A 26,274-nucleotide genomic window follows, 5' to 3' on the forward strand; every position below is an offset into this window, starting at 1 on the left:
TCTTCTGTAGAAAACATTTAATAATAGGGAGGTGATGGAACAACAAAGCAAAGGCAGTGTTGGGGCGTCAGACCAGGGCAGGGCTGGAACTAGGGAGAAGCAACCAGTTAGGAGGCAGGCTACTACAGGTATCAAATGGAGAGCCCTCTCACCCAGCCAACTCCAAGAGTTCCTCTAGTCCCTTGTGCTTTACCCCAGACTTTAGCCCCAGAGCCTATTCCTCATCTCCAGCAAAGAACAGCAGGGCAGGACCTGAGTTGGTCTCTTTTCAGGGGCTGTCTTGAAGATGGCTGTTTTAGCAGACATGAGGCTGCCCAAAGGTTTCTAAAAGCCACCCTGCATAGCCTTTGGGGGTTGTTGAACGCATGCCCTGACATCCATGAATTGGAGACCTGGATCTAAACATGGGTTAGCTGCCCATCCTGGCATCTTTGGCTAATACCCTTAGCCTGGGTGCCCCTATCTGAGAATGATACTTTGGGCTGTTGAAGATCCTGTCTGAGGAGCCTCACATGGGTTTCCTAGTTAACTTGTGAAGTCACTCTGCCAGAGGTTATCACCGCAAAAGGCAGGACCTGGTAGGCTGGGCTCTCCATACCCTTCCAGCTCTGACTGGCTGGCATAAATGTTCCTCGTGAGATGGATGTGTGTTGAGGTGCATAGTGAGAGCACTGGGCTGTGGCTAGGGATAGGGCAGGCAGGATTTGCTCTTGGTCACACTGGAGGGATGCCCAGACCACACCCGGGCACTGGAGCAGTTCTGAGATACAGTGTCTGAATCCTCAGTGGCCACTGCTCTCTTGGCTCTGACTGTGCAAGGGAATCACGAACACAGAGACGTCATCGTAGGACACCTGCCCTTCCTCTGTGGAACTGTCTTCCTTTCCCTGTGTGCTGTGTATCAGCATCTGGGCCAGCTTCAAGAACCTGTGAAGACCATCCTGCAGATAGACTTCAGGGGCAGAGCAAAGGGGCAAGGCCAGCGCTCAGGAGAACTCACTGCACAAGGCTGGACATGGGGACCCAAGCAATGCAGTCCGACTGGGGACCAAGCAAGCAGCAAGCCTGGAAGGGCCATGGGCTGAACCACAAGAGGCTATATCCAGGGATTTTTGGAACCCTACTCTCCCCTCCTCCTCCAAGAAGCTTGAGACAGCCCTGATCCTGGCCAGCTGCCAGCTCATTGTCAGTGCTGTCTTCTCAGCCATAACTACTTGGGCTTGCCACCGGCACCAACCCAGGCCCAGGCAGGTCCCCAGCAGCTACAGTACCTGTATGGGTCCTCTTGGTTCCCAGGGAGGAAGCTCCGCACCAGCCATGCCACCTGCTCGTTGGACAGGACATCCCAGAGTCCATCAGTCGCCATGACAACCACATCATCCTCCTGTAGCTCCAGCTGGCCCACATCCAGCACAGTCACCTACAAGTTAAGCCTGAGGATCTTGCACACTCCCTTCCTGACTCCCAACAGCCTCACTGTCTGCCTTTCTGGGCAAATGGAAGCTGGGTTGGACAGCGTTTCCCCCCTTACCTGTGGGACAGAGAGCAAGAAAGGCTTGAGCTGGATGTTTGTGTCTAGGACTCTGAGCTGATGGTCTCCCAGGCCCCGGGAGACAGCCAGTGTTCCTAGTAGCCGAGCCTGAGGGAAAGTGAGGTGTGAGGCGATGGCAAATGGCTCCAGCAAATGCACAAGTACCAGACCCTAGCACTGCAGAGCACACAGAGATGGACTGTGGCCCTTGGAAGCCTTAGACTGAGAGAAAATTCCTGGTCTCAGAGCAAATCCCAGGCCACCAGCCACAGCTACCAGCAAGAGGCAAAGAAAGGAGCTCCCCCTCTGCAGAGGACAATGAAGAGGGATTCTGGGGGTTGGGGGGTGCCAGGCACTGACCTGCCTACCCTGTCCGTGGATCAGTGGGTACTTGAGATCCGATTTCTCCACACGTTTGTAGCTCCTACCAGAAGCAGAGCCAGCATCAATGCAAGCCCTGTGCCCCATCTCATCTTTCCCCAACTCAGGGCCCAGCTATCACACCCTCACAGTGCCCACCCTGCCAAGGTAGAGGGGGGCTGCCCCAGGCCATACAGCTGGGCCTGGATCCCAGGGGTCTCCCTTCCCACCTGTCCACCATCCCCACTCACCAACCACTCATGTGGTGATCCCTGAACAAAACCTTCTGTCCCAAGTCATCCCCCTTCAGCCGCCGAGGGAACTCCAGTCGGGTGAACTCACCAGCCAGAAGCTCAGGGTAGACAAAGGCCTGGGGTGGGGAGGCTGCACTCAGGTCATACTCACTCTTGTGGCCCTGGACCCAGGAGTTGGGGCTTCACAGCCTCCATGCTGCCAAGGGCACCTACCAGCTGCTGGATCCGCTGCCGCTCAGTCTCTGGGGTGAACTCGAAGCTTAGTGGCCGTATCTCATCTCTTCGCACCAAGATGGCCCTGGATTGAGGAGAGAAGGGAGAGGTCTAGGAGGGGGGCTCCACCCTCACCCATGGCCACCCACCTACCAGTCCTTCCTCCAACCACCAGGACCCAGCTCTGCCCATGATGATTCCTTAAAGCCCTCCATGACTACCTAAGACCTGCAAGGGTGAAGGCTTAGCCCTTTAGCGGGGCCCTGAGGTCCCCGCCCTCCCCAGCAGCTACTGTCCACCCTCACACTCAACACATACCAAATACACACACAATTCAGCCAGTCAATCCTTCCTACTATCCCTCCACTTCCAGCCACCTTTGCTTGTCCCCATTGCTGCTTGTGCTCTCCCCATCCCACCCTTGCCCACCCTCCAAGGGGTGACTCACCTGCTATCCCCAGCATTGGCCACATACAGCTTTCCCTGCAGGGACACAGCCACCAGGGCTGTGCAGCCGCCCACCTGGCCTGAGGCCTCCAGCTCCCGCCCGATCACCTCGTCCTGGGGCAAACCGAGGCCACCTTAGCTGCTGCCTGTTCTGCCACCATACTACTTTGTCTCTCGATCCCCACCCTACCCGACAGTTCACTTCCACTAGCAAGCCTGACAGTCCCAGCCCAAAGTCCAGCCATGCCTCCAAGATCCCTGCAGTCAGGAGATTTAGACAAGGGAAGTGCTACTCAAAATAGGAAGAGAAACCAGCCCCTGCACCAAGAACCAAAAGGGTATTCAATTAGATGATGCAGGTAAAAGCACTTAGCACACACTAGGCACTGGATAAAATGAGCAGGGTTATGCTGATAGTAATGGCTGTTAGTAACAACCCAACCAACCCAATCTCATCCTCCCAATTCAAGGATCTGGTGTGATGACCACGGGTATACAGAGATGCCATTTCCCGAGATCCCTAGGGCAAAATCTCCACTTCTTTGCCAGCCAAAAGCTACACACTCACACATTCCTGAAAGGCACTCTCCAATGCCCCGACCACCAAGTCTTCTGCCCTGATGCCCTTTTCCTCCACAAACTGAGGGTCACTGGAGCAGATGCAGCGGCCATTGAGGTGCATAGGGGGCTGAGTGGCCACCAAGCCCTCTACCACGGCCTCCAGCTGCCGGCGCAAGCAGGAGTGCAGGGTGTTGGCAGCCAAGATGGCTGCTGCAGGACCGCCGTGCCCATCGAACAGTGCCCAGTAATGGCCTGTCAGGAACTGCACAGGAAGGGCTCAGTGTTAGCCTCTGCCTGACTTCCCTAGTTGTCCCCTGACCCAACCTGAACTAGAACATGGGGCAGCAGGGTAAGAACCTCAGCCTGCAGGTCGTGGCCCCAGCCTGTAGGAGGGATTCCAGTCAAGAACTCAGGCTGCACTCACCTCCTCTGGGCACAGGGTCAGCCACTCTTCTTCAGCCCCAAATTCACATCTCCGGATGCACAGCTTCCCACAGGCGGCTTGATCCTCATTGAATTCAGATTTCTCTGCATTGATAATCCTGAGGCCAGGAAATGGTAAGCAACCCTCTAGGGACACACCTATGTCCCCATGGGCACAGGGACCCAAGTGAGCACAGGGCGAGAACCCTTCCCTCTGGGGCAACAGCTCCCCAGTGCTGTCCCTAACACACACTTAAGACAACCACGATGTAAGCTTCCTAACTTCAGTGGCCTCATGGTTAGGATAAAAGTCAGGGCCCAGCTCCTCTGGAGCCTACCTGGTGACCCTGGGCTAGAAGGTAAGGGTATGTTGCCATTCCTGTCCCCTGCCCTGTCGCAGCCCAAAGCCCTGTCCCATACAGCGCAGGTCATACCCAGGGTGAGATGGTGGGGGTAGGGGGCGAGGGGAAATCTCCAAAGTCCCGAATGCTGGAACTCTACCGAGTCTCTGGGCCTCATCTTGGAAGCCCCTGGCCTGCAGGTCCTTCCCGACCTCCTGTCTTCTCTGAAGGGGAGGTCGGAATCCCAAGGAAAACGCAGGGTCGGGATGATGGGGATGTTGTCAGGATTCCGAGGTGAGGGCAAGAAGGGGCTGCCCACAGGTGGGTGGGGGCTGTCACTCACTCAGCTCCTCCCGCTTTCTAGGCCGGCGCAGGACCCGAGGCGGGCTCCGGCCCGGGACCAAGCCGGGGGTCGGGGAGGGGCACTCACTCGGCGTAGCCTGCATTCCAGGGCAGCTTGCGTCCTCGCGCGGGACTGCGCACCGGCCGGGAGTCTGGGCGGCGCGAGGCGTCGGCCGCCCCGGGGCTGGAGCTGGAGCCGCGCAAGAAGCGGGGCCGTCGGTAGAGCACGGGGCTGGCACGCGGCCCGGGCGGCCGCGGCGCGGGGAGCGGCTCCCCAGGCAGGAAGCGGCGCCGGAACCAGCCGGCGGACATGGCGCGGCGGCAGGGGGCTGCCCGCGGAGCGCGGGGCGCTAGGGCTGGGCAGCCCGCGGGAGGAGGAAGTGGGTCGGGGGCGGGGCCGGGGGGGGGGTGCGCGGGCGGGAGGCGGGGCCGGGGGCGCGCGGAGGGGAGGTGACGCCCCCCAGTCCCGACCTCCGCCCGGGAGCGCGTTAGCGGCTGGCTCGCTGACTCCAGGGGTCAACCCTCGCGACCGCCCGAAGAAGCCCACGCCGGTATCAGCCCCATTTGACAAGCAGGAAAACCGAGGCCCAGAGAAGCGAAATGGCCTGCCCAGCGTCTCACAGTAGCCAGGGAGGACAGTTCACCCACGCTTGTGGGGCACTGGTGGTTGAGAGGAAAAGCCCCCCACACTCCGCGGGGCCAGCGTCGCGCAAAGCCTCGGATCTCCTCCTGCTGGGTGGGGACGTGACGCAAGGGGAAGATGGGGACAGGATGAGCTGGGAGGTGTCAGACCCGCACAATGAGTGTCTCCGAGCACAGGTTCCTTCAGGCGGCCTCGAATCCTCTCCACCCCCGCCTGCCACCCTCCACCCCAGACGGGCTTAGTGGTCACCTTGGCTTTACCCGTCCTGAGAGGCTGCTGCCACCCTCGAGGACAGTCTTCCAAATGGCTGTCCCTGCATTCAACATGTCCTCGCAGAATAGACAGCAGGATCCTTACTGGACTGTGAGTGAGTGACGGACAAGAGAAATCTGTGGGAGTGTAAAGGGCAATCCGTGGTCCCCCAAAGGCTCCTGCTGGTCCGAGTTCAGACCTGGGACGGAGGGAAGTGAAAGGAATCATCTTGCGGTCTCTCAACCACTGGCTGTCACCAGGGGGTCAGCAGCAGTGTCTTGTTCACATCTTCGAGTTAACAAAGCACTTTGTCACCCTTTTTTTTTTTTTGAGACAGAGTCTCACTCTGTCGCCCTGGCTGGAGTGCAGTGGCCAGATCTCAGCTCACTGCAAGCTCCACCTCCCGGGTTCATGCCATTCTCCTGCCTCAGTCTCCCGAGTAGCTGGGACTACAGGTGCCCGCCACCTCGCCCGGCTAGTTTTTTGTATTTTTTAGTAGAGACGGGGTTTCACCGGGTTAGCCAGGATGGTCTCGATCTCCCAAAGTGATGGGATTACAGGCTTGAGCCACCGTGCCCCGCCTTTGTCACCCATTTGTCACTCAAATCCAACTCCCTGTGCAAAAGTGTAACTTTGGCCAGACGCAGTGGCTCACGCCTGTAGTCCCAACGCTCTGGGAGGCTGAGGCAGGCAGATCATTTGAGGTCAGGAGTTCGAGACCAGCCTGGCCAACACGGTGAAACCCTGTCTCTACTAAAAATGCAAAGATTAGTTGGGTGTGGTGGTGTGCGCCTGTAATCCCAGCTACTCAGAAGGCTGGGGCACAAGAATCGCTTGAACCTGGGAGGCAGAAGTTGCAGTGAGCCGAGATGGAGTCACTGCACTCCAGCCAGGGTGATAGAGCGAGACTCAGTCTCAAAAAAAAAAAAGAAAAGAGAAAAAAGTGTTACTTTATATGACCGATTCTGAGGCCCATGGAGGGGAAGTCTTGGACACCCAGGGCTGTGCTATTTCCATTACGACAATGCAGCTGACTCAATCCTCACCCCCAAGGCACTTCTCTTCCCCTTTCCTCCTCCAGGAAGCCAGGGCTTGCCAATTGAAAGTGGCTAAGGCTCCACAGCCCAGTGCCCCCATATGAGCTATATGAGGAGTCTACCTTCACCTCCACTCCCTAGCCCAGGCAGACGCTCAGTAGGCCCCACTTCCTCCCAGCAGCTAGCCCTGCCCCAGTGGGAGTTCCTCGGGCCCAAGAAGGAAGGTTCTTAGGGCAAGGAGCTATGCCCAACACCCACTCCCTCCGATGACTCAGTTCCAGAGCAGGCTGGGGGCTGATTGACTGAACCCATAGTGTGTGCTGGGCCCACACTGGGCACAGGAACACAGTACTAATGGAGACAAGTCAGGTCTCTGCCCACCGAGCCCCCTGCAGTGATGGTAGCAGTTCTGGTGGATGCTGCTTCATCCAGCTGGCAAGGGGATAGGGGCCACCTCAGAGAAAGTTTCCCAAAGGACCTCTGAGCTGAGAACTGTCACTGTGACAGAACAGAAATGTACCAGGGTGGGGCAGGCCCAATTCAGTCTATGGGGCCACTTCCTTACCCTCACTAGTTGATGCCTCAGAGGATTTTAAAGTCTAAAATTGGACAAAACAAAGCGCATACACTCTATTCCCCAACCCACCCCTGGGTGGGGGAAAGCCTTGTCCTAAAGTATTTTCACAGAAGCTCTGGGCAACCAGATGTCATAGGCAGTCTGTTGCACAGCTTAGCCATTTTCTATTTTCAGAGCCATGTGGAACCACACGGCAATCCCATCCTCTCTGTTCCAAGGTGGCCTGAGTGTTCCTTCAGTGCTACCAGGCTCTTCTAACTTCCAGGGCTCCTGAGCGCCTCACTCTTGCCTGGATCTTAAGCCTATGTCTCCTGGTTTACTCCCTCATTTTGCTGAAGTGCATCCTTCAACAACTTTCCAAGAAAGGGTGACTGGGAGGTACTTTCCCGAGAGAGATTATTTATCTATCTTTTTCTGTGAATGGTCTGTTTGTATCCTTTGCCACACTTTCTACTAGGCCATTCGTCTTTTTCTGTTTTTTCTTCTTCTTCTTTTTTTTTTTTTTTTTGATACGGAGTTTCCCTCTTGTTGTCCAGGCTGGAGTGCAATGGCATGATCTTGGCTCCCCGCAACCTCCACCTCCCAGATTCAAGCAATTCTCCTGCCTCAGCCTCCTGAGTAGCTGGGATTACAGGCATGCACCACCACGCCCGGCTGCCACTGGTCTTTTTCTTATTGGCTTATGAGAGTTCTTTATATATTAGAGAAATCGGCTCTTTATTTTGAAATGAGTTACAAGTATGCTGTTTGTAACAAGTTACAGTTTGTTATTTGTGTTTTGGCTGTGATGGTGGCTTTTTCCATATAGACTTCATTTTTAATCCAAATGGATTATTGATCTTTTCATAAATGAAAATAAAAATGTCAGGACCCCCAAATTTGTTATGCTAAAGGAAGAGTTAAGCTTGGAGACCGAGTCACACACACTGGCTTTCCTTTTTTTTTTTTTTTTTTGAGATGGAGTCTTTCTCTTCCGTCACCCAGGCTGGAGTACATCGTCACCCAGGCTGGAGTGCAGTGGCATGATCTCAGCTCACTGCAACCTCCGCCTCCCGGGTTCAAGCAATTCTCCTGCCTCAGCCTCCCCAGTAGCTGGGATTACAGGCACCCGCCACCATGCCCGGCTAATTTTTGTATTTTTAGTAGAGACAGGGTTTCGCCATATTGGTCAGGCTGGTCTCGAACTCCTGACCTCAGGTGATCCACCCGTCTCAGCCTCCCAAAGTGCTGGGATTACAGGCGTGCTAGGATTACAGGTGTGAGCCACCACACCCGGCCTCTTTTTTAATTTTTTTTTTTTAAATTTTATTCCGGCAACACTTCATTCTATGCTGTAGAACTAATGTTCTCCAAAACTGTCATTCTTTTCCCAAATGGATACCTGTTACCTTGCAACCTTGTGTCAAAATATTATGCATTAACCAGATCTCCATAAAAAGGCACAAAGCCTCACGCATCTCCAGGTGACTGCACTCACAAATTGCTCATCAGTAAATTCTCTGCCAGTCCCTAAAACTTTCAAGATGTATATCCTCCTATAAAACAAGCACATGTCAATTGCAACTTTAGGTCTGCAACCTAAACCTAACTCCTAAAACCAAAGTCTGTTAAATTTCACACTGACAACGTCAATTACAAGTTTATCTGCCCAGGTGCAGAACAAGGATAGGATGAGATCAATCATTCCTCCACCTACCCTGAGACCTCTGCATAATTGGCTCTTCTGTTACTCCCTGTTCTTCCAGTGCTCAACCTATCTTCCATATAGCATAGATTTACAGGACACTAATTAAGAGTCTCACAAAAACATAACCATTTGCCTCACTGTCTTCTCCCCTTTATTAAAGAAATGTACAAATATTGAGCCTCCTGAAAACTTCTTGGGAGAGCACAGGCCACAGACGTTTCTGTGACTTGTGTTGCTTTCCTGGGCACGCTCAAACTCTGGCTCAATAAACCTCAACTGATTGAAGCTCTTGCCTCAGTCTCTTATTTGGGTTAAGATTTACTTTTCTTTTTTTTCTATAGACTAATTTTGGAAGTGAAAGATTTTCTTTGATGGTTTCTGTGTTTGGTGACACAGAAGTTTCCTCCACTCCAAGATTCTACAAACTGCTCCCTTTGTTTCTTCAGTATTTTTAAATTCTTTTAGAGAGGGTCTCACTGTGTCACCCAAACTGGAATGCAGTGGTGTGATCAAGGCTCACTGCAGCCCTGAACTCCTGGGCTCAGGTGATCCTCCTGCCTTAGCCTCCCCAAGTAGCTGGGACTACAAACATGTGTGACTGTGCCTGGCTAATACATACCTATCTTTTAATCTATCTGTCTATAGATACGTATATGTAGAGATGGGGTCTTGCCATGTTGACCAGTCTGGTCTTGAATTCCTGGCCTCCAGCAGTCCTCCTGCCTTAGCCGAGTAGCTGGGACTGCAGATGTACATCACCATGCCCGGCTAATTTAAAAATAATTTTTTTTGGTAGAGATGGAGTCTCACCATATTGTTGCCCAGGCTGGTCTCAAACTCCTAGGCCCAAGAGATCCTCCCACCCTGGCTTCCCAAAGTGTTGGGATTACAGGCATGAGCCACTGCACCTGGCCCCCAACTTCTCCAATAAAGGAAACTATGATTCCTGGGCACACTCACTACCATGTGACATTGATCAAATTACTTCACCTCTCCAAACCTCAGAGTCTTTATCTCTAAGATGGAAACAGTAACACCTACTTCAGGGGCTGTCATGAGGATTAAATAAATGTGCCCAGCAGGTAGTAAGTGTACAAAACAAAGCCTCTAATGGTTCATTCATACATTTGCTTATTTTGCAATTATTGGCCACCTGCCAATGCTGGGCACTGTTCTAGGCACAGGGGATACAGCAAGGGCAAACACCTAACACTGGTGGAGGGAAGACAATAAACAAATACATAAAGGTATGTGCCAGGTAGTGATAAAAGCAAAGAATGACCCATGGAGAGGGTCAGCTGGGTAGACCACACAGTACCCTACCTTGTCACAGTTCATCCAGTGAGGGACACTTTTACAGGGCACATGACCTTAATCTTTTTCATTAATCTTGGTTAATTCGTTTCCAGGAGGTCAAGTCTCTTGTGGTTCTGTGGAATCACCAACTGCTCCTGTGGATGTGGCTTGGTCTGAGCTGATGTAACAAGTGGCTCTGTGTTGCTGGCACTATTTGGCTGTAGCAGGGTTCAGTGTGGGAGGCCTTGCCTGTGAACTGTTCCAGATGGCAAGCTGCAGGGCTGCGTAGCACTCCATTTTCCACTGTGAGTGCTTGCGGGGACAGTGATTAGCTGATGACACAGGCCCAGTCCTCAGGGTGAGCACAGGAAGATGAATAAGAAAACCCTTCAATTCTGTGTATGCTGGGTTCTCTGGGGATGAGAAACTCAGGGGTTGGGGGGCACAGAGGAGGCTTCAATGCAGGCTAGTGAGGGTGGGGAGCAAGACAGTAAACGGAGCTGAAGCTGGGGCCAGATGCCAGGTAGGCCACACACTTCATCATCACGTCTCTTAGCAATCCCAGCCCAAAAAGCTGGCCTCCTTTCCAATCTTCCCAAAGTCCCTGGACAAGCTGATTGAACCAACCAGAGTCAGATGCTCATCCCTGATTCATCGCAGTGGCCTGGAAGATGCCACATGTTGACTGGATGGTAGCAGCAGGCAGGTACTGGTACCAGTAAGGCAAGGCTGCTGGATATAGACACAGAAGGTCATTAGGACATGGGAAGTTCCTCAGACTCACCAGGCTCTGGCCCTCTTTCAACTTCTGGGCCTTTGCACATGCAGTGCTCTCTTCTCAGAAAGCCTTTCTGGCTGGGACTAGTGGCTCACACCTGTAATCCCAGCACTTTAGGAGGCCATAGGCAGGAGAAATGGTTGAGTCCCGGAGCTCCAGACCAGCCTGGACCACATAGGGTGACCCTCTTTTTTAATAATAATATATATATATGTTTTTTTAAAGAAAACCTTTCGACCGGGCGCGGTGGCTCACACCTGTAATCCCAACGCTTTGGGAGGCCGAGGCGGGCAGACCACCTGTGGTCAGGAGTTCGAGATCGGCCTGACCAACACGGAGAAACCCCGTCTCTACTAAAAATACAAAATTAGCCAGGCATGGTGGCGCATGCCTGTAATCCTAGCCACTCGGGAGGCTGAGGCAGGAGAATCGCTTGAACCCGGGAGGCGGAGGTTGCAGTGAGCCGAGATCGCGCCATTGCACTCCAGCCTGGGCAACAAGAGCAAAACTCCGTCTCAAAAAAAAAGAAAGAAAACTTTTCCCTCCACTCTTCTGGGCTGTTTCATTCTCCCCTCTAGGTTTCCAATCTTCGCCTTCTCCTGGCAGCTCCTCACATTGTCTCGACTGGCTCTTACCACCATCTAGCGGGTGAGGCGGGCCTGGGCTCTCACCGTGAGGGCAAAGCCTAGCGGCCATGACCACACCGAGGTGCCCAGGACCCCACGGGAGGCGCTCAAGAAACGGCCCCTGGGGAAGAGCTGGCACACGCACGCACGCGTGCACGCCCATCCACAAGCAGACCCCTTCCTGGGTGCAAACCCGGGTACGCTGGGACCCGCTTCTATTCGGAAACCCACCTGGCTTGGGGGGCACAGATCGGGCGGGCGCGCACGATCCGCCCCACCCACAGACCACCGTGATCAGGGCGCACACACACGCGCGTCCTCCCACGCACGCTCCGTCACACGCAGGCCCCCTCTCTTGCCACAGAGGAACGCGCTGGCGTGCGCACGGCGTATCAATCAGCCTTAGACCCACCTGGACCGAGGCTCAGGCTGGGCGCACGCGCGGCTCCGAGTCCCCGCCTCCCGGCCGCGCCTGTCGGGGGCGGGGCGCCGCTGGGGGCGGGTCCTGCGGCACCGCCCGGGAAGCTGCGCGAGGCTCCACAGCCTCCGCCACATCCTTCTCCTCTTTTGGTCCAGCGAGCGGAGGCGGGCCAGGGTCAAGCGGAGGGCTTCGACGGCGCGGACGGAGGGAAGCGCCGAGCCATGGCGCACCAGACGGGCATCCACGGTGAGGGCGGATGGCGAGCGGGCAGGGGGCCTGGGTCTCGGGTCTCGGAAGCGCCCCCTCCCCGGTTCTTGGCCCCTCCCTCCACCCCGCACCAGCCGGGAGAAGCTTCCTGTTCTCTTTTGCAGTCGTGGGTCGCCTGGGGTGGGCACATCTGGGGGAGTATGGACGTGGTGTGCATAGCTGGGAGTGGGTGTACATGTACGTACACAGCTGGGGTGGAAGTATCTGTGTGCCTACCTGGAGGTGAATGTGGCTGTGTGTGCCCATCTGTATATTTTTGTTCCTTTCCTGTAGTGGGTATACACGCATGTGCACCCGTCTTCCGTGTACAGTCCTGTGTGTGCACCTCTCGATGTGACTCGCTTGTGCACATCTAAGGGTCATTCATGCATTGGCACTAGTGGGTGTTTGGACACTGTAGGTTGCATAGGACCTTCTTTAGACATCAGTGTTTCATGGCAGTGTGCACATGTATGTGGGTGTCTGTGTGTGTGCATAGTTGGAGCGCATCTCAGTGTGCATTTGTTGCCAAGGATGCATATACCACATGTGTCTGTATGACTTGAATGGGTTTGTGTATGTGTGTAAGGAGGGGGCCCTGACCTTTGCTCCTCCCAGGACACTCACTCTCCCCAGGCTGGGGAAAACCCGGAATAGAGACTGCTAAGTGGGATGGAGAAAGCTGCCTATCTGACCTTGACCTCTGACCTCCCTCCCATTTTCCGTTGTGACCTTCTGAGCCTGTCTCAGTCTGGTTGGAAGATCCCAGCTCCAGGCTGCAGACAGGGAAGAGGTCCAGATATGGGGTTTGTGGGGGAGAGTCCTGGCTCTAAATAATCCAGGTCAGCTCCCACCCCCACCCCCCCATCCCTAGGAAGCTTCACCATCCCCTAGCATGAAACCCCCCCCTCCCCAGGGGTCCCAGTTTCCTTCTGACGGGCTGTGAGAGAAGCAATGGCCAGGAGCCAGGTGCCCTGACTCTACCTGGGGCTCAGTGTCCTCATCTATCACTGACCTGGGAGGGCTGCCTGGCCTGTGGGGAAGGCCCAGGCTGTTTGCCCAGACAGCCTGGCTGGTTTGGCCATCAGCCACCCCTCCCACCACACTAGGATCCCCTGCTTGGGGCTGCCACCATCGACCTGCCTGACCACCTGAATCCTGGTGCGGTTGTGGCCACTTGGTGGCTGGGCTGCCCTGAGAAGATTTCCCTGGCCCTGCGAAGGCAGGGGCCTGGGTCAGGGCCAGGCCTCCCAGATGGGCCAGCCTTTCTCCAGGAGGAGCTGGCAGGCGGGCTTCATGACTCAGCCCCACAGGAGGGAACTGCCTTGTGGCCAGCTTCTTCCTTCCCCTTTGTCTGGTCATAGCTGCTGCCTCCCGGCCTCCAGCCCTGGTGGAGGAGATCCCAGGAAGTTAGCCACCCCATACCCCTTCCCTGCTGCCTCACTCCCTCATTACCCATAGTGAGACAGGCCCACTAAGGGGGTCACTGGGGACTGGGCAGCCCCCAGTCCTCCTTCCGCCTGTGAGCAGCCCACTCCTTCCCATTTCTGGCTGGGGGAGTTGGCAGGAGAGATCACCCTGGAGGACCAAGTGCCAGCCCTGTCCTGACCATAGGTGTGGATCTGCTGACCTCAGAGCAGGGCAGGAAAGGGACCTGTAACGTGAGGCTCACTGGAGTCGGAGGGAGGGTGTTCATGAATCATTGATAATAGAGGCTCAGGTGTCCCAGGCCTGGTCTCTGGATTATTGATGGTGGCTGGGCAGGCATTGGGGCTGGGGTGGGCAGGGAGGTGCGCCTTCCCCTGCTGGGGTGTCAGTTTGCCCTGGTAACACTAGAAGGGGCCTGTCGGCCTGTCCTTTAGGGGAGCTTCTTGGCCTCCCTTCAGGGAAGGTCTGGCCAGGTAGAAGAGGCAACTCAGCACAGTCAGCTTGCTGTTATTATCGTAATAAAAGATTAATTGTTATTAATAGAGGCCACCATTGCCAAGCCCTTTCTCCCATTTACTCCTCACCACAGCCCTGCCAAGTTTGGGGCTATTATCTCCATTTTATACACTGAAGTTCAGAGAGGTCAGGGGTCACACAGGTAAGGGAGAGGTGGAGGCCCAGAGGCCAGGCTTGGGGCCTCAGGGACCTGCTTGGGATCTGCCAATGGAAAGTTCTGTCCTGGCCCAGTGGGATGGTGTCCACCTGCCTACAGTCATGCCATGTTTCTCTGAACCCTAAGGGTCTGCTGAGCTCAGCTGGGCCCCAGCCCACCCAGTGGCCCTGAAGGGTGGTACATAGCCTGAGGTCTCAGGTTAACGGTCACTCTGCAAGGGGGGCACCTGAGGACATGACCAGAGTTTGTTTTCCAAAAGGCCCCCCCGCCCCTGAGTTGCCCAGTCCTGGCCCTATAAATATTCTCTGACCTCAGGCCTCCAGCTGTGTTCCTGATGGAATTCCCCTGACCCCTGGGCAGCCTCAAGGTCACTCTGGCCAAGCCCTGCTCACCCAGGGACCCAAGCAGGGCCCTTCCCCACATGGTCCGTGGTGGTTTCCCTGTCCACTAGTAGATCCACCACTTATGGCTCCCTGGCTCTCACCATGGTCCTCATCTGTGCCCTGGGGTCCTTGGTCACTCACTGTCTCTCACCTTCCAGCTCTACAGCCCAGTGACCAAGATGGAGTCTCTGTCTCTTTTTTTTTTTTTTTTTTTTTTCTGAGGTGGAGTTTCACTCTTGTTGCCCAGGCTGGAGTGCCATGGTGTGATCTCAGCTCACTGTAACCTCTGCCTCCCGGGTTCAAGCGATTCTCCTGCCTCAGCCTCCCAAGTAGCTGAGATTACAGGCGCAAGCCACCATGCGCGGCTAATTTTTGTATTTTTAGTAGAGACAGGGTTTCACCATGCTGGCCAGGCTGGTCTTGAACTCCTGACTTCAGGTGATCCGCCCACCTTGGCCTCCCAAATTGCTGGGATTACAGGCACGAGCCACCGCACCTGACCAAGATGGAGTCGCTTAGTGAGTTTCCGGGGGCCACTCCTCCTGGAAGCTGCCCCAACTGCCTGAGGGTTAAAGGCATGTTGTTCCCCCAACCCCCACAGGGCTGTGTCTGGGCTGGCTGTGGTTCCTCAGGGTCTCAGGGTTAGACAGCCTGACTTGAGGGCTGGGACTGGGGCTGCACACATGGGTGTCATGCGTGTCCATGTGCTTCTGTGTACACTTTGATACATCCAGTTGCCTGCACACACGTCTCAGCCAAGCTCTGCACTTGCCTGCCTGTGTGCGTGTTAGCAGGCTGGGGACTATATCTCTTTGTGTGTTTGTGTATCTAAATGTGTGTGTCCATTTGTGTTTGAGCAACTGAGCGTGTGTTCATGTAAGAGGGTGTTTGAATTTCTGCTCCTCTGTCACACATCCATGTCATGTGTTACATTCACACATGCTGGATTGAGCTCTGTGTGTGTGTGTGTGTGTGTGTGTGTGTGTGCATGTGAATGGGCATAGTGGTCATTACACAGTGGGGGCATTTGTCTGTGTTCCTTTGTCTGTGTATATGACCATGCTGAGTGTGTCCAGGCCAGCCCAGAGCTCGGCTATCCTGGGGGGCAGGCGGCAGATGGAGGCTATTCACTGTGGCTGGCCTGGCTTATGCCAGAGCCTGCCCATCTTCTGATGAGCTGTCCCATCTCTGCCCACCCCGCCCCATCACCAGACCTATCCCAGCCAGCAGGCCACTCGCCTGCCACCTCTGCTGGCTAAATTTGGGAGCTTGTGTTCAGTGGCTGTCTCAGGTTCCCAGTCACATGGGGGGCTGTATTTAACCTGGTTCCCAGCTCAGCCACCAGACCCTGTGGGACAGAGCAGGCCCCATACTCGTCTCTGTCCACTCTGCCCACTCATCCCCCACCATGTTTCTTGTTCTTATAGCCACAGAAGAGCTGAAGGAATTCTTTGCCAAGGCACGGGCTGGCTCCGTGCGGCTCATCAAGGTTGTGATTGAGGACGGTGAGTGCCCTCACAGGCCAGGATATAGGCTTGGGGTGGACTCTGCTGCCTCTGTGGGTGGGGAAAGGTAGATGTTGGCCCCTGGGCCAGGGACAATTTCCCCCTCTGGAAATGAGTGTGAGGCCATCCTGACAAAGGAGAGCCTCACAGGGCAGCATCAGAGGTGAGTGCAATTGTCACCTCTGTTATGCAGAGCGGGAAGCCAAAGCTGGGGTCAGCAAACAGAGCCCTGTCCTGGGGTCCTGCCACCTCCCAGAGGCTGCATGGGTATTCACATGGGCCTGGTCAGAATGCCGAGCTGGGCTGGGCAGAGGGGCAGGGGATAAGTGAATCCAGCACCGCCCCTTGTGGTTGGTGCCACCCACCCCTATCTGTGGCCTGGCCTGGCTCAGCTGCTGGCCAAGGGGAGATCTAAGGAGATCCTGCACCCTTCTTTTGGAAGTGCTCCCATGATGGGGAGAAGGGACGAGTGTCTGGCTCATCTGAGAGCAGGATGAGAGGGTTCTAGGCTTGGCTGGGTCTTGGCCTGGCCCCTGAGAATCTGGGAGCTGTATAGAGGGCAGTGCTGGGGGCGCTGGGACTTGAGCTGAGGCCTGAAGTGGGGAGGGTTTGGGGAGGCAGAGGATTAAACTGAGGAGGATTGGGAGGTCAGAGGACAGAGAACAGTTTTCCCCCTTTCCTCCTTGCCAAGGGACTGCCCCTTTGGGTGAGGGGTACAGACTTTGGGACTGGTGTAGGCCAGGCTCCCCAGAGGTCCTCCCAGCTCTCCTCAGTAGCCATTCAGCAGCAGGCACTTTGGATGGCTGCCCGAATGGGCCTGGTGCTCAGCTGACTTGTCGCACGTTGAGTTGGCTCAAAGCAGGGTCTGCCATTCCAAGTTTTAGGGCTTCGGTCGTGCTTTGCCCAGGGAGTCCAAATTCTGATGCCCTCAGAGACTGGGCAGGGATCACTATGGCAGGATATTGGTGATGGCCTCCTGGAGTGGCAGGCCACAGCCACCCCACGCTTAAAGAGGCAGTTGTACTCATTGACCCCAGCCCTCAGCCCTCCCTGTTGCCTCCCAGACAAGATGTCCCTGCAGATTTTTTTTTTTTTTTTTTTTTTTTTTTTTGAGATGGAGTCTCGCTCTGTCGCCTAGGCTGTAGTGCAGTGGTGCGATCTCGGCTCACTGCAAGCTCTGCCTCCCGGATTTGCACCATTCTCCTGCTTCAGCCTCCCAAGTAGCTGGGACTACAGGTGCCCGCCACCATGCCCGACTGATTTTTTTGTATTTTTAGTAGAGACGGGGTTTCACCGTGGTCTCCATCTCCTGACCTCGTGATCCGCCTGCCTCAGCCTCCCAAAGTGCTGGGATTACAGGCTTGAGCCACCATACCCAGCCGTCCCTGCAGATTTTAAGCAGGAGGAATCTCTGGATTGACTTTTTTTTTGAGACGAAGTCTCGCTCTGTCGCCCAGGCTGGAGTGCAGTGGCCGGATCTCAGCTCACTGCAAGCTCCGCCTCCCGGGTTCCCGCCATTCTCCTCCCTCAGCCTCCCGAGTAGCTGGGACTACAGGCGCCCGCCACCTCGCCCGGCTAGTTTTTTGTATTTTTTAGTTGAGACGGGGTTTCACCGTGTTAGCCAGGATGGTCTCGATCTCCTGACCTGGTGATTCGCCCGTCTCGGCCTCCCAAAGTGCTGGGATTACAGGCTTGAGGCACCGCACCCGGCCTCTGGATTGACTTTTATCTCAGTTCTGCATGACAGTTTTTGGGGTACCTGGGAGTGCCCAGGAGGGTCCAGGCCCCCGATGGGCAGCCACTGTCCTTCTCCAACTGAGGGTGGCCCCAGTGTGGCCAGAGGCTTGATTTTTCTAGAGAGGCTGAGAATTCTACTTCTTATGTAAAAGTTTCCAGTTTAAAAATGTTAGCAACAAATTCAGCAATGTAGACAGTGCTGTGGGGGCCAACACAGGCCATGACTACTCAAAGTCACTGTGACTGTGATCCTGTCTGAGTTCTGGGTGGGCAGGTGAGGAGGCCGAGGCCTCAGAGGGCCTGGCCTGTTGGGGTGTCCAGGCATCGGGGCCCCTGCCCCCATCAGGAGAGCCTGGTAGACTGACACCAGGACCCCCAGCCAGGCTGCCTGCCCCTTTGCCCCAGTTATTGCTCCAGGCTAGACCTGTGTGTACCCAGGCTGGTGTCTGGTGCCCAGATGAGGTCCCAGCCTACAAGTGCAGCTCGATGCACCATTCAGCCAAGGAGCTGGCAGGCCTGTAAGGCCTAGGCACTTAGATGGTAGCTGCTTTGGATCTGTAACATTTTCAAAAGGACTGCAGCTGGCAGGTAGCCGCAGGATGTCTGGTTATGCAGGGTCTGGTAGGAGCCCCTGCTCCTCCTTCCCAGAGGCTTTTGCCCCTGCAGGTCCCTGTGGCCTGGGGCTGTGATCTGCCCCTCAGCACATTTGTCCTGAGGGGGTCTGCTGCAGTTCTTCTGCTGGAGCCCCAGGGGAGGAGGCGAGCAGGAGGCAGTTTCGTGGAGACTGTGGGCTGAGCAGCTGTGTGGTGGGGTGGGGCAGGGAGCACCCAGGGGTGTGGTGTCCGTGAGGGGCTGACAGCTGTGTGTCTTTGTGTGGCTGTGTTGGTGATCTATGTGCGTGTATGTGGCGGGGGGTGGGGCCGGTATGCATGCGCTGGGGATGTGCAGGGGGGCAGCCCCCAGGTGGCAGCTTTGTGCCCTCCCTTGCTCACTCATTCAGCCACACAGCCTCACACTTCTGGGACCTGGGGGCTCCAGGGAAGGTGAGGGGCAGCCGGCAGCTCTGAACCAGCTGGGCAGCCACGGCGAGGCTGGAGGTCCGCAGCGGAAGGCGTGGTGGGAGCTGGGAGCGGCTGCTCACCCGGCCTCTGCCCCCAGAGCAGCTCGTGCTGGGTGCCTCGCAGGAACCGGTGGGCCGCTGGGACCAGGACTATGACAGGGCTGTGCTGCCACTGCTGGACGCCCAGCAGCCCTGCTACCTGCTCTACCGCCTCGACTCACAGAATGCTCAGGGCTTCGAATGGCTCTTCCTTGCCTGGTCGCCTGATAACTCCCCTGTGAGTCCTGGGCCAGTGGGGAGTGAGGAGGGGAGCTGGGGCCGAACTGGACAACAAGGCCTTGCCCTGGGGGATCTAAGAGGGGACACAGGCCTGCCCCTGGAGGGCGGGGGAAGAGCTGTCAGGCCCTGCCCTAGGGAGTCTGAGAGAGGGTCAAGGCCCTGTGCCTACAGCCTGGGTACCTCTAGCTCTCCAGGCATCAGCCTGGCTCCAGAGGCGGTGGTCAGGCTGGTCAAGGGCTCCCCCTGCTGGTGGGAGCCACCTGCTGCGTCTTGGCCCTCTGCCGGGTGTGCCAGCACAATGAGCCTACCGGGTCGCTCCAGAGGGTCCTGTCTGTTCCGGGAGAGGGAGCCCTGCCCAGAGGCTTCTCATGGTTTGGTCCTTGCCCTTCAGGTGCGGCTGAAGATGCTGTATGCGGCCACACGGGCCACAGTGAAAAAGGAGTTTGGAGGTGGCCACATCAAGGATGAGCTCTTCGGGACTGTGAAGGTAGCCCTAAGCCAGGACTTACCGGGACACGGTCCTGGGCGCACAGAGAGGTCACTGTGCAGAGTCAAAGAGCAAGCCAGTGCCAGCCTTGGGAGGAAGATGGGGGCGCTGGGGGAGTTCAAGGGCTGCAAGCGGGGGTGCTCGGTGGGCTTCCTCTAGCCCACCCCCAGGTGCCCATTTATGGCTCTGCATTCACCCCCACCCCGGCAGGACGACCTTTCTTTTGCTGGGTACCAGAAACACCTGTCATCCTGTGCAGCACCTGCCCCACTGACCTCAGCCGAGAGAGAGCTCCAGCAGATCCGCATCAACGAGGTGGGTTGGGTAGCAGAGGCCCCAGCCTCGAGCCCTCAGGGTCACATTGGCCTCATGGCAGCCTGTGCTGCCTGGGAGCCACACCCTGCTTGGGCCGGTGAGGGCCTCCCTCACCATTCCCCTACCCACAGGTGAAGACAGAGATCAGTGTGGAAAGCAAGCACCAGACCCTGCAGGGCCTCGCCTTCCCCCTGCAGCCTGAGGCCCAATGGGCACTCCAGCAGCTCAAGCAGAAGATGGTCAACTACATCCAGCTGGTGGGTGCCTGCTCCCTACCCTGGCACATGCTGCTGCCACCCCTACTCCTGCCCGTGCAAATGTGCTGATGTGCATGGAGTGCCCACCCCATCAGCCTACAGCCTGTCCCCTTCAGCTCGTCCATGTGCTCATGGGAACACGTGGTCCACCCCACCCCTCCCTGATCCCTACCTATTCCGCCTCAGGCATAGCCACTGTGTGCACATAGATGCGCTCAGGTCCCTTGTCCCCCAGGCCCTGCTCATACACAGATACACCCGTGAGCGCACTGCCCCGTTCTGCCCTCCACACATACCCCTGGGGTCACACTGACCCCTCAGTCCCGAGCCCCTTTCTGTCCGAGATTGCCTCTGTTGTCTCCTTGACCATCCTGTTTCCCTAGGCAGCGTCCTTCTGCCCTGGCTTTCTGGCTGCCCCTTTCAAGCAAAACAGCTCCTTCCTTCCAGGGTGCTTCCACCAGAGGCCTTGTCTCTGAGGATGGGCTGGCCTGGTGGCAGTATCTCCCTGAAGTTGAGACCTTCCACACCATCCTGTCCCAGGAGTCACTACCGTTTACTACCCTTGGGAGTTCCCTCTATAGCACAACCTTCAAAGGGGCAGAGTTGGAGCTGGGCCCAGGACTGGCCTCTTCAGAGGGACCCCCATAGAGCGATGGCCATTGCAGGGGAGTCTTGGGAGAGGAAGGTCACATCAGGCTCCTGGCACCAGCTAATCCTATTTGAGGGCTTCTTGGGGAGAAGAGCCTGGGCCCGCCCCAACCTGGTGCTCTCCCATCTTCCCTTGGCCCTGGGCAGAAGCTGGACCTAGAACGGGAAACCATTGAGCTGGTGCACACAGAGCCCACGGATGTGGCCCATCTGCCCTCCCGGGTGCCCCGAGATGCTGCCCGCTACCACTTCTTCCTCTACAAGCACACCCATGAGGGCGACCCCCTTGAGTCTGTAGGTGAGTGGCCATGGCAGGGCCGCCAAGCCTGTGGCTGGGTGGAAGCAGGGCTGGTCTGCAGTGGGGCAGGCCCGCTCTGGGTGTGAAGGTCAGCAGGTTTCCCAGGCCTCCCAGGCTCCCCTCCTGCCCCCCACAGTGTTCATCTACTCCATGCCGGGATACAAGTGCAGCATCAAGGAGCGCATGCTCTACTCCAGCTGCAAGAGCCGCCTCCTCGACTCTGTGGAGCAGGACTTCCATCTGGAGATCGCCAAGAAAGTAGGCCCCTCCCCAGGCCCTCGCCTCCCCAGGCCCTGTCACCCCAATCTCCATGTGACGCGCTGGGGTCCTGAGATGACGGCAGAGCAGGAATCATTGCTGCCATGTTGATCACAGGGCATCTGAGGCCCAAGGGGTGACACGCATGGCCCAAGGCTGCCCAGCTGATTGGTGGCTCAGAAAAGTCCAAGTCCTGGCCACATGTCATGTCCTTTCCCGGGGCCTGGAGACAGGGAGGAAGTGACCCCAGCAAGCAGAGTCCAAGGCATGCAGGGCAGCAGGCCCGAAGCTCTTGTTCCCCTGGGGGTGGCATTCCAGGTGGGGATTCAAGGGGAGACCCCAGGAGACCCCAGGGCTAGGATGTGAGATCAAGGGGTAACCCAGAGGTGGGGGCCACCAGGGGTGGTATGTGTCAGAGCCCCTCCCATTGGGGTGACCACTGCCTTGCCCCATGCAGATTGAGATTGGCGATGGGGCAGAGCTGACGGCGGAGTTCCTCTACGACGAGGTGCACCCCAAGCAACATGCCTTCAAGCAGGCCTTCGCCAAGCCCAAGGGCCCAGGGGGCAAGCGGGGCCATAAGCGCCTCATCCGTGGCCCGGGCGAAAATGGAGATGACAGCTAGGAGGCTGGAACAGGGCCAGCCATATGTGGACTATGGGGCTGCCCGCCTTCCGCTCCCTGCCACCGTCCTCCTTCCTGGGCTCCAGGAAAGTGTTTCCAGGAGGGCAGGAGGGCTGGCGGCTGAACGCACTTGCAGCGTCCGAGGGCCACTGGGCTGGCATTTTGTGACCCTTCCCTGTTGCTGTCCCTGCATCTCATGTGTGTTCCCAGGGTGTCCGGGAACCCTGCCTGGCTTAAGGGGGCTGGGTCAGGGGCCTGGCATGAACCTGGCCTCCCGGGGAGCTGAGACTAGGGTCCCAGCACAGCCCAGAAACCTTTGGCCACAAGAGGTGGGGTCAGTCAGGGCTGGGGCAGGGATCACTGCAGTTTGGGATGGTTGAATGCTGTATTTTCTAAAGAATAAAATATTTTTAAATCAAGACTTGTTCTTGGCCCTGAGAGACCACCTCTGGCCCTGGGAATTGGGCAGTCTTGTGCATGTCCTTTCCCAGTAGGGGAGAGGGGACTGCCGGCCTGTGAGGTGGAGCCCCAGCACTCCGCCGCCAGGTGTGTGGGAGAGGCTGTGCCTGTGAGGGGGTGCGCAGCCTCACTTGGGTCTCCCAGTTAACAGGAGCCCTGCTTGAGAGGCAGGCGCGCCTCCGCTGTGACATGAGGGATCTGCGTATGGTCATTTGCTGTGGCTGCTGTAACAGATTACCACCAACTTAGTAGCTTACAAGAAACCCAAGTGTATTTTCTTACAGTTCTGGAGGCTGGAAGACTGAGATGGGTCTCACAGGGCCAAAGCTGAGGTGTTGGCAGGGCTGACTCTGTCTGGGCCCCTCAGGAGAACCCATCTCCTGGCCTTTTCTGGCTGTATTCCTTGGCTTGGGGCCCCTTCCTCCACTTTCGAAGCCAGCGGTGACATCTCTGATTCTGCTTCCCTCGGCCTCTGGGCTCCTGTGACCTTTTGTAGTCGAATCTCCCTCTGTCTCCGTTTCATAAGGGATATTGTAATTGCATTCACCCTCCCCGCCCCCACCACCTACCCTCTTCAAGATGGGTAATTTAATCACATCTGTGAAGTCCTTTTGCCATACTCCATGTGGGGCTTTGGGGTCCTATGTTTGCAGGTTTGGGGAATTAGGACAAGGATCTCTGAGGGATTTTATGCAGCCTTCCACATGGGATAAGGGCTCATCCCCAAAGGCTTCCCAGCCTCCCTGGGCTGAGGCCAGGACAGGTTTTTGTGTGGACATCGGTATCGGTGTCTCCAAGCCGAGTATGACCATGTGCGTGGGTCTGTACGTGTGTGTACAGACCCCTCTGTCAGCTTATTGACCTCTTTGGTTTTCTGCTTCCAAGGGAGGCAGGGCTGCTGCTGAGTATGGGGGTCTGGGTCCCTGGTCCAAGGGACTCTGGGAAAGTCTCATGCTTGGGGCTCTACAGGAGCCCGAGCTTTGGTGTATGCCTCTGAGAGGTGGATGGAGGGAGTGAATGCAGGTGCCTTCCGCCCCAGGCAGGCAGGAGTGGAAGCATGGGGTTGATGCCTGCAGCCCAGCTGCTGAGTGGGCACTGCTCTCCCTCCTGGCTCAGGGCAACGTTCTATCCCTGGCGCCTTTCTGAGCCCCTGCTCAAGCCCTTAGAATTGTAGAGAGGAGAGCCAGACCCTAGCTAGGATCCAGAGGAGGCTTATCCTTGCCCAGCCTAAACACTGGCTCCCAGGTGGGCAGGAAGACGATGCCATCGCCCCCTGCTGCTGAACTAGCTGGATGCCTGGCACTTTGGAGCCTGCCTGTCGTGATGCCCACCCAGAGTGGGCCTGCAGGGAGCAGGCTGGCAGATGTACAGCCTTGCGTCCTCCCAGCAGCAACCCCATTTGTTCATTCATTCTTTCATTCGTTCATTCAGCCTTCACTCAGAAACGCCCTATCCGTGCCTGCCCAGAGCTGACTGCTGGATACACGTAATTCAGCAGATACCAGACACTTGCTATGTGCTGGGCACTGCACTGGATCCTGAGGATGCAGATGAAAGATTATGACCCTCATGAAGCTGACATTCCAGCAGAGGAATAAGACAATATACAATAAACCATGAAAGATCAGTGATCTGGTGTGCTAGCAGTTAAAAAATGCTAGGACAAAGAGAAACAGAGCAGGCGAAGGAGCTTAGGAGTGCCAGATCTGGGGTGGGAGGTTTCTAAGAAGGCTGGATGGCCCTGTTGAGAGGGTGACATGGGAGCAGAGACATAATGGAGGGGAAGGAGGGGTCATGTGAGACTTGGGAGAGTTTCCAGGCAGAGGGAACAGCACATCCCAAGACCCTGAGGCAGGAGGGTGCCCAGGGGCTACTCAGTCAACTGCAAGCAGGCCAGTGAGCCTGGAGAGCACTCAGGGGAACAGCAGAAGGTAGGTCCCACAGGGCCTTGTTGGCCATTTGTGGACTGTGCCTTTGACTCCAGAGTCAGCCAGGGAGGGGTCTGAACAGAGAAGGGACCCAGAGTGACTTAGGTTCCTGTAGGGGCTGAATGTGACCAGCCCTTGGAGGGTGGAGAGCAGGGCAGGACAGCCAGAAGGGCGGTGGCGTGGGTCTAGGAGGGAGGATGGAGGCTGGTGGACATGGGGGCGGTGGGCTGCGGGCACACCCTTCAGCATGGTGGACCCAGCAGGACTTGCTGAGGGGCCCGGGGTCAACCGAGGCTTTGGGCCCGAGGAATCTGAGTCCTGTCACCTAGGTCAGAAGGAGTGTGGGAAGAACTGATGGGGAGGACTGGCTGGGGGCCCCACTGGGCCAGCGCACACCTGGCCCCTAGGAGCCCCATCTGGAGTGACGTGATGTGTGCTTTGATGGGGCCCCAGGGGCACTGAGAATGCGGAGGAGGAGGTCTTGTTTCTGGAAGAGGTTGCAAGGCTGTGGTGAAGGCAGGTGCAACCCAGCCTCCTGCTCAAGCTACACCCTGGCCCTCCACACACGAGGCCCTGCAGAACTCTGGAGATGGTGCCCACAAGGGCAGGAAAGGACAAGTCGGGAGCCACTGTCCTGAGGGCACAGCTGTGGTGTGGGAGCCAAGACCTGAGGGTGGAAGAGTCCTCTTAGAACGGGGAGTGCCCAGCAAGGTGTACCGCTACTGGTGCTACCCCAAATTCCCATCTCTCCCTGCTCTCCGCCTGGGCTCTGGGCCTTAGCTCCTCCCTGGGCTTGGTAGAGGACAGATGTGAGGCCCTCGTGGGATGTTGGCTGTCTGAGAGGGGAGTGGAAAGAGGAAGGGGTGAAGGAGCTGTCTGCCATTTGACTATGCAAATGGCCTTGGACTCATGGGACCCTGTCCTCCTCACCATGGGCAGGGTGGAGTGGAGGGGGAGCTACTAGGCTGGTATAAAAGTCTTACTTCCTCTATTCTCTGAGCCGCTTCTGCCCCCGTGGGAAGGGACCTCGAGTGTGAAGCATCCTTCCCTGCAGCTGCTGTCCAGTCTGCCCACCAGACACTCTGGAGAGGCCCCTGCTCCCCAGCATGGTAGGACAACAGCTGTCAGTCCCCTGGGGAAAGGGATATCCTGGGAAGGGGTGAGGAAAGAGGTGGGCTTGGCAGCTGCAAGCAACAGTGACGGGTTGTCACCCACATGGCCCTGGGGACACTCACTGAATCCTGAAGACATCAGAGCTGAAGCCCTCTTCTTTTTTTTTTTTTTTTTTTTTTGAGACGGAGTTTCACTCTCGTTGCCCAGGTTGGAGTGTAGTGGCTTGATCTCGGCTCACTGCAGTTTCCACCTCCCGGGTTCAAGGGATTCTCCTGCCTCAGCCTCCCAAGTAGCTGGGATTATAGGCTTGCACCACCATACCCAGCTAATTCTGTGTTTTTAGTAGAGCCAGGGTTTCTCCATGTTGGTCAGGCTGGTCTTGATCTCTCGACCTCAGGTGATCCGCCCACTTCAGCCTCCCACAGTGCTGGGATTACAGGTGTGAGCCACTGCGCCTGGCCACTGAAGCCCTCTTCTGAGCAATGAGACCCAAACCCACAGAGGGGACGAGGAGGCTGAGGCAGTGACAGAGCTGGGTCTGGAGCCTGGATTTGGGTCTCACTGGGACTGCAGCTTGGGCTGGTTCTGTCTGGCACTTTGCTGGCCACCCCTCCTTCCATTTGTTCTGATCCATAGGGCAAGGGCTCTCAGGCTAGGTGAGACGGGCAGAGAGTGATGGAGCTGTGCAGTGCCCGCTGGCCAGGGTCCCTGGGAGGCAGCCGGCCCGGGCCATAGTGGGAGACTCTCATGCCTGCCTGGATCTTGGCTGAAGGGAAAGGAAGGGGTT

General features: G+C 56.7%; 2 protein-coding genes across 7 annotated transcripts in view; one reads left to right on the forward strand and one right to left on the reverse strand.

Moving 5' to 3' along the window:
* PPM1M (protein phosphatase, Mg2+/Mn2+ dependent 1M) lies at nucleotides 1-11,789 on the reverse strand. 4 transcript variants are annotated; one of them, XM_030932499.1, is made up of 13 exons: nucleotides 11,600-11,789; nucleotides 9,992-10,696; nucleotides 5,365-5,566; nucleotides 4,561-5,204; nucleotides 3,791-3,908; nucleotides 3,374-3,628; nucleotides 2,807-2,919; nucleotides 2,359-2,443; nucleotides 2,143-2,261; nucleotides 1,892-1,955; nucleotides 1,532-1,639; nucleotides 1,272-1,420; nucleotides 1-927 (listed from the first exon to the last, which is right to left on the reverse strand). In XM_030932499.1, the coding sequence occupies exons 4-13, from the start codon at nucleotides 4,782-4,784 to the stop codon at nucleotides 783-785; spliced, it is 1,380 nt and encodes a 459-aa protein (XP_030788359.1). In that variant the 5' UTR covers nucleotides 4,785-5,204; nucleotides 5,365-5,566; nucleotides 9,992-10,696; nucleotides 11,600-11,789; the 3' UTR covers nucleotides 1-782. The 4 variants fall into 4 exon arrangements, with proteins under 4 accessions (XP_030788359.1, XP_030788408.1, XP_030788253.1 ...); XM_030932548.1 differs by having other exon boundaries at nucleotides 1,272-1,324; nucleotides 4,561-5,566; XM_030932393.1 differs by having other exon boundaries at nucleotides 4,561-5,566.
* Nucleotides 11,775-26,274, forward strand: part of LOC104663713 (twinfilin-2) — an 18,145-nt gene continuing 3,645 nt past the window's right edge. Inside the window, exons 1-9 of one of the 3 annotated variants that reach the window (XM_010365031.2) lie at nucleotides 11,775-12,035; nucleotides 15,947-16,024; nucleotides 18,920-19,098; nucleotides 19,492-19,587; nucleotides 19,798-19,902; nucleotides 20,034-20,159; nucleotides 20,955-21,105; nucleotides 21,242-21,363; nucleotides 21,821-22,408. In XM_010365031.2, the coding sequence (XP_010363333.1) occupies nucleotides 12,011-12,035; nucleotides 15,947-16,024; nucleotides 18,920-19,098; nucleotides 19,492-19,587; nucleotides 19,798-19,902; nucleotides 20,034-20,159; nucleotides 20,955-21,105; nucleotides 21,242-21,363; nucleotides 21,821-21,988 (1,050 nt within the window). In that variant the 5' untranslated portion in view covers nucleotides 11,775-12,010 and the 3' untranslated portion in view covers nucleotides 21,989-22,408. Of the gene's footprint in view, nucleotides 12,036-15,946; nucleotides 16,025-18,919; nucleotides 19,099-19,491; nucleotides 19,588-19,797; nucleotides 19,903-20,033; nucleotides 20,160-20,954; nucleotides 21,106-21,241; nucleotides 21,364-21,820; nucleotides 25,484-26,274 lie in introns of those variants that run through there. The other 2 variants (XM_030932225.1, XM_030932100.1) reach the window with 2 other exon arrangements.

This window comes from Rhinopithecus roxellana, chromosome 1, assembly GCF_007565055.1.
Source record: "Rhinopithecus roxellana isolate Shanxi Qingling chromosome 1, ASM756505v1, whole genome shotgun sequence".
Lineage (NCBI taxonomy): Eukaryota > Metazoa > Chordata > Mammalia > Primates > Cercopithecidae > Rhinopithecus > Rhinopithecus roxellana.

Bases quoted from the DNA above. Each gene is read 5' to 3' on its own strand.
- PPM1M (XM_030932499.1), bottom strand. From the start codon at position 4,784: ATGTCCGCCGGCTGGTTCCGGCGCCGCTTCCTGCCTGGGGAGCCGCTC. The intron at 2,920-3,373 runs GTGAGTGTGTAG...GGTTTGCCCCAG, and splicing joins AGAGTGCCTTTCAGGAATGT to GACGAGGTGATCGGGCGGGA. The intron at 2,444-2,806 runs GTGAGTCACCCC...TCCTCAATCCAG, and splicing joins GCCAATGCTGGGGATAGCAG to GGCCATCTTGGTGCGAAGAG.